General features: G+C 35.4%; 1 protein-coding gene across 1 annotated transcript in view; it reads left to right on the top strand.

Moving 5' to 3' along the window:
* Positions 1-11,645, top strand: part of TRHDE (thyrotropin releasing hormone degrading enzyme) — a 419,741-nt gene that overhangs the window by 276,211 nt on the left and 131,885 nt on the right. Inside the window, exon 7 of the mRNA XM_017870740.1 lies at positions 8,957-9,022. Within this exon, the coding sequence (XP_017726229.1) occupies positions 8,957-9,022 (66 nt within the window). The remainder of the gene's footprint in view (positions 1-8,956; positions 9,023-11,645) is intronic.

Below are 11,645 nucleotides of genomic sequence, written 5' to 3'. Positions count from 1 at the left end.
CAGCCTCGCTGCTGCCTCGCCGTTAGATTGCCGCAGACTGCTGTGTTAACAGTGAGGGAGGCTCCATGGACGTGGGACCCTCCCGGCCAGGTGAGGGATATATTCTTCTGGTTTGCCCGTTGCTTAAAGCGCGGTATTGGGGTGGGAGTTACCCGATTTTCCAGGTGTTGTGTGTCTCAGTTCCCCTGGCTAGGAAAAGGGATTCCCTTCCCCTTGCACTTCCCAGGTGAGGTGATGCCTCGCCCTGCTTCAGCTCTCGCTGGTCAGGCTGCAGCAGCTGACCAGCACCGATTGTCCAGCACTCCCTAGTGAGATGTCCCCAGTACCTCAGTTGAAAATGCAGAAATCACCGGTCTTCTGTGTCGCTTGCGCTGGGAGTTGGAGGCTGGAGCTGTTCCTATTCGGCCATCTTGCTCCCCCTCCTATGCTTTTAATAATGTATAGAGCTCAGAATATAGGATCAAAAAGGATTAACATTGCAACTGATATAAATAAGCATGATTAAAACATCAGTATGTAAGGTATGCTCATGGGATAATGGGAAGATGAGCTTAACCAGTGAAGAAGCTGATTATATAGTCATATGGAAAAAAGTATTGGTAAGTAGTGGTGAATCTCATTATGTATGGCCTTGATTACTCCCACAGGACTTTTTTTTTAAGTAAAGATTTGGGGGGCAGGGGACTAACATAAAAATAATGATAGTGATGATGAAGATGATATCAATACCTATATATTATTTAAACCTTATTATATGCTAAACACTGAGTATCTAGTGCTTTATAATAATTTAAATGAATTCTCAGAAAAATTTTGAAATAAGTGTTCTTCTTATTAAAGGTAGTAATAAAGTTGTCATCATTTTTATTGTTATGTTCTAATTGTAGATACTTAGATCATCTCACATTCCTAAGTACATGACAGAGCCAGGACTCTTAGCAGACATTATACTTCTAAAATAATTATTAAAATTAGTCTGATGTGGTCCATAGGATGGATTCCTGAGAGTGAGAATGCATCTGGGGTTGTCTCTAGGAGGCAGTGAAATAATTCAGCTATGCAGAGGTAGAGGCTTGGCCTCAGAAAGTAATAAATCATAGAGGACTCCAAGGCTCCAAGCATGGGTAACTGAAGCAATGGGGCATTAATTCTGCTTTCTTGTGCAGAATTAACTTGCTTTTCCTTTTCATTCTTTTTTTTCTCTTGTTCTATCCTCTCTTTCTGCCATTCTTTTTTGTAATCAACTTGTGAGTAAGGGATATTCAGGATTAGGTAACCATGGAGGATTTAAGATGTGCTTTTATTCCATACCAAAAGACATGCTTCAGTAACAAATCTTGTTAGAATATTGTTTTATTTCCACACATGTCCAGAATTAGTGCAGAGACATCATTTAGAGATTTACATTTTAAAAGTACTTTGATTTTGAATCAATAGACTAATCCTTTCAGTAACTCAGAAAGTAACAAGAAATTCAGAAAGTAACAAAAATTTACTTCATAATTTTTTTGCTAATCAAAGAACTCAACAACTGAGTGAATGGAAGTAAGTAACTTTGGACAAAGCACCTAATCCCTTCACCTCAGTCTCTCCTGTATGTCAACTGAAAGTAATGATGCCTTATTTCTTACCTTCTCCTGTGCGGGAGGAGAGCAAACCATTAAACAAAGACATTTATAGTGTACAATATATACTAGCCAAAGATTTCCTGAAAGGACTAAGAAGGAAAAGATTATTTTGTTTTGGTGGATGTGCTACTTGTTAACTAGAGTATTCTCATTACCAACTTATTTTAGGGACCTATCATGAGTTTATACTTGTGTGGACTTCTGCACTGAAAATGGAGATACTAGGTTAGTCCAGATTTTCTAAGAAGCAGAAAACATTATATGCAAAGGATTTATTTGTTATAGAAGCCAGAGAAGGTAGGGGAAGCTGCCTTCAGACCACATTACAATTGACAGTCTTTGCAAGGATAGAGGAAAGGAAGAGGCATTGGGTTGGTAGTTTCAGACTTCAGCTCAATTGCAAAAAAACGTTCATCCACACCAATGACGAGTCATCTAGTTAGAGTTATCCATTGGCAGAGTCTCCTGTCTCACTAGAACAGGTCTGCAGTTGTTACACTGTCCTGCTCAGTGATTGGCTAGGAATAAACTGAGGAAAGAGTGGCCTTTATGATGGTAAATGCAGAGGGGCAGCAGTGGGAAATCTGAGCAGTGTATTTTCACAGCTGCCACATCCACATACAGTGATAAAAATACCACTGTTTTCAATTTTGCTAGCCTTTTGTTCTTACCAAACCTGCCATAAAGAAGCTTTATGTCTCCTAGACCATAAACATGTCCTATTCCGCAAGTTCATATCTGTCTTCTATTTCATCCCTAATCCTGGGAATATGGGTCGGGCATTTCAACTATGTCCCATTGAATTAGGCTTTCCTTCGTCCTCTTCTGTGAGCATCTCACTGATTCCAAACTCTTAGTAGATCTAAGAATTTCCTTTATTTTTCTAAGTTCTTGCTATGCACCGTGTTTCTAGAGATAGTCATGTAAATATTTTGAATTGGGATCACAAGAGGTTGTCTAAATTGGTTTAAATTACTGATTTTGGAGCTGGGTATAAGTGGGTTTCTAATTCTGGCTCCATTGTTTACTACCCATGTCAACGTCTACAAGGTGTGTAACCTTTATGCCTCAATTTTCTGACCTAATATAGTAATATTTTCCTTATGATATTATGGCCTTAGCATGTAATACAAATAGTTAATGAATGACAGGTACATTATTGATAACTTCAGCTAGGACCTATGATATGGTTTGGCCCTGTTTCCCCACCCAAATTGCATATCAAATTGTCATCCCCACCTGTCAAGGAAGGGAACTGATTGGATTATGGGGGTGGTTTCCCCTATGCTGTTCTCATGATAGTAAGCAAATTCTCATGAGATCTGATGGTTTCATAAATGGTAGTTTTTCCTGAGTGCTCACATTCTCCTCCTGCCTTGTGAAGAAGGTGCTTGCTTTCCCTTTGCCTTCCACCATGATGGTAAGTTTCTTGAGTCAACTAAATCTCTTTCCTTTGTGAATTACCAAGTCTCGGGCAGTTCTTTATAGCAGTGTGAGAATGGACTAGTACAACTTACAATTTTTCTCCACCTTTCCACATCTTAAACTCCTTATTACATTTTCAGTGGGTTACTTCAAACCTAGTTCCACTCTTTCCAACTCATGTTATCTTCAGACCACATCTCCTACATTATTGGAAAGTGACAGTCTATCACGTGTTCAGTATTTTTTGAGAGCCTGCCATGTGTCAGGAGCTGCTTTTGGCAATAAGTGTATAATGGTGACAGACCAAGTCCCCACCTTGGTGGAGATTACAGTCTATTCTGTGCAATGTACTTTCTTAACTTCTGTGCTTTACACTGAAGAATCTCTTATTTATCTTTATTTCCCATTTCTGCCTCAGTCCTACCTCAGAGTAGATTGTTGTTATTCTTTCCCAAGATTAGCCTAAATTCTTATCTAGCTTTTCTAGAATCTTACTTCAATAATGATTTCTTGGTTGACTATGTCTTCAGTTTCTATCTCCAGTGGGTCATCTTTTGCTTTGCAGAAAAAATTTCTCCCATTTTCTACCAAAGAAAATCACAAACGAACCTTTCATGTGAATTTGCTTCTAACTTTCTCTTTTCTTCCTTCTGTTTGCACTTGGCTTTCACACCCACAAGTCTATTTAAATAGCCCTCTCTTAAATATGGCCTACTATGGCCTTCTCTTAGCTATTATTTTCCTTGAACTCTGAAGCACTAATTCTTAAAACATGTCTTCTTTTGTGTGTGTGTGTGTGTGTGTCTTTTGGATTGTTTAATGAACAATAAAACACAGCTTTCTGGGAGATTCATGATGATTTGCCCTTTAAGTAAACTTTTCTTACTTTTCACATGTAACAGTTTTAAATTCATCTTTCAATAAAATCTTGTTATGGAGTTAGATGCCTCATGTTGAATCCTGGACCAGCTCTTTTTAGCTGTGTGGTTATTGGCATGTAATTCACCCCATAGTTGCTCATATTCTTATTCTGTATATAGGAGTTCTTTCATAGGGTTTTGCTTAAAATATTAAATATTCAATTAACACACCTAGAAGAAGGCATATTCTACAACCATCTACATAAGTTTTTTTAAAAATAAATGTAACCGCTTTAGGGTTATCAGTCATCAAGGTTCACAAATACCTACCTGTTTTGAATTTTGGTGGTATTTTTTATTCCTAAAAAGCCATTTCAATATCTAGAGATTGGTAAAGCTTTTTTACAGCTATGCGTTGTTAGACTTAATTTTGCTCTTTTTTTAATGTAAGGATAATGAACACTCTTGATACAGGTATTAATAATCCTATATTCATTTTATTTTTATTTATTTATTTATTTTTTAATTATACTTTAAGTCTAGGGTACAATGTTCATAATGTGCAGGTTTTGTTACATATGTATACTGATGTTGGTGTGCTGCACCATCCCAACTTGTCAAGCACCCGGCGACTCATATTTACATCAGGTAATTAATTCACCAATGCAAACCCATCCCCCCTCCCCCCTCCCGTGATGGCCCCGGTGTGTGATGTTCCCCTTCCTGAGTCAAAAGTGATGGCATTGTTTCAGTGTTCCACCTATGAAGTGAGAACATGGCGGTTGTTTGGTTTTCTGTTCTTTGTGATAGTTTGCGTGAAGATCGATGATTTCCAGCTGCATCCCACGTCCCTACAAAGGACTCAAACTCATCTTTTTTTATGGCTGCATAGTATTCCATGGTGTATATGTGCCACATTTTCTTAATCCAGTCTGTCACTGATAGACATTTGGGTTGATTCCAAGTCTTTGCTATTGTGAATAGTGCCGCAATAAACATACGTGTGCATGTGTCTTTATAACAGCATGATTTGTAATCCTTTGGGTATATACCCAGTAATGGGATGGCTGGGTCATATGGTACTTCTTCTTCTATGACACCGCTTATACCCAGTTTGCCTTCTGTTTTTTATCACAATGTGTCATTTTTCTCTCTTGATTTCATTTCTTCATTGATTTCAATGGATATTTGTTGAGCACCTGTTACGAGCACTGAAGTGCAAATCATAAAACAGAATAAACAAATAGAAAACAATTATATGATTCTGTTTTATATTTTTGTTACTAAAGCCTTAGAACTTTTCTCTTGGCAGACTCATCCACTCTAATTCCCAATCTATCTATTCAATCATAACCTTCCACTGAATTGTATTCCTGTGATTGCACTTGCCCTCTGTTCCTTGAGTTCTATACCTGTTCCTCAAATAGCACATTTACAAACAGATGTTATTATATTCACCTCACCAGCACTTTCTTCTAAATTCTGTATATCTACTAATGTCATCATCTACTCTAACTTTAAAGTACAAACTTATCTTTGCTCCATTTCTTAAACCTCTTTCTAATTTTTACCCTCATTGCTATCATTTGTTTCTGGTTACTTTACTTCTTCCTTGGAGTATCATAGTTAAATCCTGACTTTTTTTAAAACCAGTTTTCCAAATTCCTTATCGTTGGTATTCAAACTCCTCTAAAAACTGTCTCAATCTTATTTTCCATCCAATCTTCCATTTTCCGGTTTTATTTACTGTCTTTCCATGTAAACCTCCCTACTTATGATTTACACTTTCACGCCTGTTTGACCACATAAAGTTCATTCCTGTTGTAACATGCAACTGCTTTTTGTTTATCTTAACTCATGCAACCCTTTTCCATCCTCCAAGCTTCAACACAAGTACTACTTCTTTAGACCCTCGTTTTCCTTCATCCCTCCAGATATAACCTCTACCTCTTCTGAAACACAGTAGAATACTTTCTCTTGTCATTCATTTCATTTTGCTTTGCATCTCATCTCAGTTATGAGATTTTGAAATCCTCAAAGACAGAGACTTGTGTCATTTAGGATGCTGATACCACCTTATTCAACAAGCATGTGCTAAAGGAATAGTTGAGAAGATCTCCCTCTCCAAAAGTGAGGATTTCTCACTGATGTATACCATGGAAGTAATAAACTGCATATCCTGACTGAATAGCTCCTCTACAGGAACACAAAGTAATTGTTATGCATGCAGAATTTTATCTTTCTCTCTTATCCATGTCTTACATTAAGGGAGCACCTCCTCTGAGCCAGACATAGGAAGAGGGTGATAGCAAGTCATGAGGACACAGTTTTTCTCTGGGGATGTTAAATACCTCAGAGACTGATGTGCATGCAAATGACTACAGTGTAAAATAAAATGAAATTTAGGTGGGAACTTACATTAGAAAGATATTCCAAATATAAAAATTAGTAAATGATGAATGGGTTTTATAAGCATACTTTTGTGGAATATTCCTTATGAAACTTTAGAAAAATCAAGTAGATATCTTAATATATCCTTGAATATTAGTTTAGCAAACAGTGATGAATTTTCTAGAACAAGTCTAAAAAATTATTACATCTTGAAGAAATACTGTATTTACTTTTCATAAAGCTACTTGGGCTTCCTAAATGTCCAGTTTGTTTGACTGGGGCTAGAGTTTTGAATCAAAAGGTAATGTAAGTTACAATATGGTAAACAAAGTTTGCTTGATAAACAAGTGTTTTAAAGAAGGGATGAAAAAGAATTCCGAGTTTTCTTAAAAAAGTTTATAATGAGCTCTGCCTGTGTTAGGGGTTGTGATCTTTGTTATAATCCATACATAGTATGTGCTTAGTATATGTTGGCTAAACCATGACAGTTGGAGAGCCCATCTGTCTATGAAGTTCTATAAAATAAGGATTTTAAAATTTTAACTTTGGGAAGAAAAGGCTAGTTAAACATAGAAGAGTGCATGCCACTCCAGAGACTGTTAAAATGTTCAGATGGGTAACAGTCATATTTTCTAAAACTTAATTGAGTTATACAATATAATATAATCAGGAACTAAGAGATAGTCTATAACTTTTGAATACTGATTGTACTTTCAGTTTTTCTTTCCTGTTACCACTCTGTCCAGCTTAATTCAGACAGGAAAACTGGTACATTCTTTATGATCAGAAAGGATTCTTGTGTCATTAGACCATGCTAAATTAATAGTTTTTATAACCTGACAAGAGACCAAGTCATCATTACCTGGAGGGAAACACTTAAATCATCTGAAGATGGCTGTTCAGTGCTGAAGGAAAGTTTAAGTTGACTGCTTTAGATACTAAGCCTCAATTCCCAGGTGGTAATGGTCAGGTTTGCTGAAAAATGGATAGTTTTCACTCTCAGGATGGGTCGATTATATTGGGAAATGTATAGGAGGAGAGCTTGTCAAGGAAATTCAAGGAATACAGCTGATATGTTCTAAAGGGAGTTCTAAACTAGTCCTCAGATTGAATCAAAAATGCTTCTGTTTTATTGTCATATGCAAATATGCAGAAGATTAAGAGGAAGAAGCTAAAGAAAGAGCAATGAATGGAAGGTGTGAGAAGAAAAAAATATCAGAAAAGTCATAAAACTATTATATTCAGCCTATCATTTGTTGAGATGAGAATAAAATACTGACTTGGGGAGTAATTTTGGTGGTGGTTAAAATTTTAATACACATCTTTTAATGGTGATTCATAGAGTCTGAGTATTGCACTGCATTCAAGTCCCAGAATTCTAGCAAATCATTCTAGTAACAAATGATGGAAATCCATTGCTGTGTTGCTGGACTGCACAGCAGTCCATGCCCTGGCTGAATGATTCTATTTGTGATTCTTACAATTTTCTTGTGGAAAGAGACATCTTGCAAGAAATGAATTATTACAGTTGTATATTTGTACTGAGTATGAAATGGGATATGTAGTCATAAAGAAATTTGTAACCCCCAAGCCAGGCTACCATTTGTATTTAAACATTCATTGCTTACAATCCATCGCTCCATACCAATTCGATTTGGTCAAGTGTCTTCTTGAAGACTTATTTATATTTTACATGAAGATTTGTTATCATTCATACTTAATTGTCATTCCTTGGAATGTTTCATATTGATACATACCTACCTTTTTGCGTTCATGTTGTTCTGCCATATTATAATAATGGTTCTCAAGATAAGACTCTTGTAAATTAGTATTTTCTTCTATTTCTCCAGTTACTTATATTGATCTCATTGTTTTACTTGTATATGGATGTATATGGCTAAATACAGCCTCAAAAGGAAATAGGAAATAAAAATGATTAGACAATTTGAAATAATACTGATAGCTAGCACTCCTATATGGCTTACTATTTTTAAGACCTAGTTCAAACTACTTTACATATATTGAGTTATTTAAGCTTTAGAACAACCATTTTAAATATAACTGCTATTAACTGCACTTTACAAGGGAGAAAAGTAAGGAGCAGAGAGCTGAAATAATCTTACTGAGTAAACATGGTAAGTAGCAGACTTAAGATTTGAACGTAGGCAGTCTGACTTCTTGGTACTCTACTCTCTACTTCCACAACTAAATTTTTCTTGGTTAAGGAGTACATTAAGTACCTATTTTGCTTCAAAGTTATATTTTAATATGATTATTTATTAACACAGATATCCTTCCCTGGGCAAATTATGAGATTGTAAGTACAAGAAACATGTTTTATTAAATTTGCCATATATAGTGTTCAATAAAATACTGAGTACTCCTGAATTACAGCTTATCATTGCCCTGAGATATTCTTTCTAGAGGATGTCCATTTTGTAGTTGTAGATTTTACACAAAACTTCAAAATTCACAAGACAAAAAAATGAAATTGTTATCACTAAGTTGGATGTTATTTTCATGATACTCCTGTTTCTTAATTATTTTTGAAAATAGAATAGCATGAATGAAGTAGGCTAGGTTTGATTAAAACAATTTTATAATCATGATACTTTGTTGAAATTCTTTTCTTTTTATTACTCTTTCCTATAGGGTGCTGCTTTAATAAGAATGCTGGCTAATTTTATGGGCCATTCAGTTTTCCAGAGGGGTTTGCAAGTAAGTAAAATGCTTTTTATTTTCTTTTACATTTTTCCTTGTCAATATGTTTCACAGCTTGGGAAATGGCTGGTACAAAATTGCTGAAATTGATGGAAAACTTCAAGATGTGTGAGGTAAGCAATGTCTTTCTATATGACAAATGAAAATTCTAGATAGGATACTCATGATATCAACTGACAAAACTTGAACTGTTGAAAAATTTAGAATCTGCTTGATTTGCATTTTAAATTGAAGTAATTTAAAATATGCCAGATCCTAAATGTTCTATAAAAGACTTCTGGAAAGACTACCTTCTTTTCTTCCATTTAAAATTCAAATAAGGTGAAACACATTTTGTTAGCATTATTTGAATTATGTATTTGAGAAATCTTAAGGCTACTTTTCAAATATGTACCTTATATGTTTTGTTATTTTGCTGTTGATATACATAGATTGTTATTTGTTCCAAAGGTTTTGTTTTATTTTAATTAGAAAATATGTTTTCTTAAAAAAGGAAGAAACAGATACAGTTTTATCATAATGCATTTAGAGTATGAAGTATGGAAAAGGAAGGTTATGAAACTTCTTAAAGCAGACACAATAGATATATATATAAAACTTTTATTCCATTGAATCTGCTGGAGTAAATCATGTTCCTAGTAGCTGTGATTGATGAATTATTTATGATGCATTCTGCTACTTAGAAGTGTCCTTTAAAGTAAATTGATGTTCACCTGAAATACAATTATGCTAAGACAGAGAGAGCAATCAATCTTATCTGTTCTTAGTAAGCTTTTCATTTTGAAATTTAAATAAACTACATCTGGGTCCAGGTCATATTTTAATAGTGTAATTCTATCTCTACCCCCAAATAAACCGAAAGATAAAATACAAGGCAAGAGTTAACTATGTTATGACAAACTCTCTCTATATACTTACAACAAAACTATATATAAAAATAACTTTTTTGAAGAATTATTTCCCTCAGAAAATATTTTTACAGATTTGTTCCAGCAGGGTTTGAAATTTACTTTAATCAGCTCTCTCCATTAGGGACACCTTCAGAATAGCTGAATCCATTGAATCTACTTGTTGTATATTAGAGGCTCTATTCTGATCACATAGTTGGGAAAATCTTTTTTTCTTAAGGAGTGTCCTTCATGAATATCAACTATCTGGAGGAATGTCCTTCCTTATCCCCGTTCCTTTATTTTTCCCCATTGAAGTTGTAGCATGACAGTTTCAGAAAATATCTAACTGTTCATAAGGGCAACACAAATTGAATTTGATTTCTTCATAGCGAGTTGATGTGAAATCATTTTCTGTATAAAATTATTATTGTTTTTCTTCATCTGTGTGTATGGGTTTGCTCAGCAGATTGAATAACTACAGTTATATTATTTGGAAAGGATTATTATTTTGCAGCATTTTTCTTCGTCCTGTCACACTTTCTGTGGTGTGCAAAATATATCAATTTTTAATACATTCCTTTCCACTGACCCACTCTGCTCAGTTTTATATGAAACAGTTAGAATATAGCCTCTGACTCACATCATATTAAACTTTCATTCCTAGCTTGTATTAATGTGTGCCTTTATGCTCTGATACTTGATTTGGTTAATTTTCAACTGAGGTACTCTATGTTTCTCAACACTGCATTTCATTTGCCTGGTGACATCTCATTGATCAGATAGATCTGTATCCTTCAGTACTTCGCTTGCAGCTTTATTTATACTCATCACTCAAACTGATTTAGTGTATCATCAGCAGTTTGGATTAGTTTACAGAAGATCCCCACTTCTAGGTGATAAATTATCATCTCTTGTGCATGAAGATGTATGGGATACATTTTGGAGATGACCTCCTAAACAGACACTTCATGTCATGGTGCTGAGTGGTCAGAGTTGATATTAATACGCTTCCCATCCAGAAGGCCCTGGGGAGTCTTGGTTTACAAGTTGTTGAAAGAGCTAATCGAGGCTGTCAGCACTTATCTCTGCTGGAAAACCTATGAATTGTTTTTACATTAACCATGGTTATTTCCATGTTGACAAATGAAAGTTTACTATTTGCAATTCCAAATTGCGGATAGTGTGTTTTTCATATATATTTTAATTCTCCCCTTTTTTTCTACTCCTTTATTCTCTTTTTCTCTCTTGCTCTCTTTTCTTTCTTTTTTTTTTTATTATTATACTTTAAGTTCTAGGGTACATGTGCATAATGTGCAGGTTTGTTACATATGTATACTTGTGCCATGTTGGTGTGCTGCACCCTTCAACTCATCAGCACCCATCAATTCGTCATTTATATCAGATATAATTACCAATGCAATTCCTCCCCCCTCCCCCCTCCCCACGATAGGCCCCAATGTGTGATGTTCCCCTTCCCGAGTCAAAGTGATCTCATTGTTCAGTTCCCACCTATGAGTGAGAACATGCGGTGTTTGGTTTTCTCCTCTTGTGATAGTTTGCTAAGAATGATGGTTTCCAGCTGCATCCATGTCCCTATAAAGGACGCAAACTCATCCTTTTTTATTGCTGCATAATATTCCATGGTGTATATGTGCCACATTTTCTTAATCCAGTCTGTCACAGATGGACATTTGGGTTGATTCCAAGTCTTTGCTATTGTGAATAGTGCC

This window comes from Rhinopithecus bieti, unplaced genomic scaffold (assembly GCF_001698545.2).
Source record: "Rhinopithecus bieti isolate Rb0 unplaced genomic scaffold, ASM169854v2 scaffold_5324, whole genome shotgun sequence".
Taxonomy (NCBI): domain Eukaryota; kingdom Metazoa; phylum Chordata; class Mammalia; order Primates; family Cercopithecidae; genus Rhinopithecus; species Rhinopithecus bieti.
Note: the sequence above shows the minus strand (reverse complement) of the source record. Positions and strands in the feature narration are given on the sequence as shown.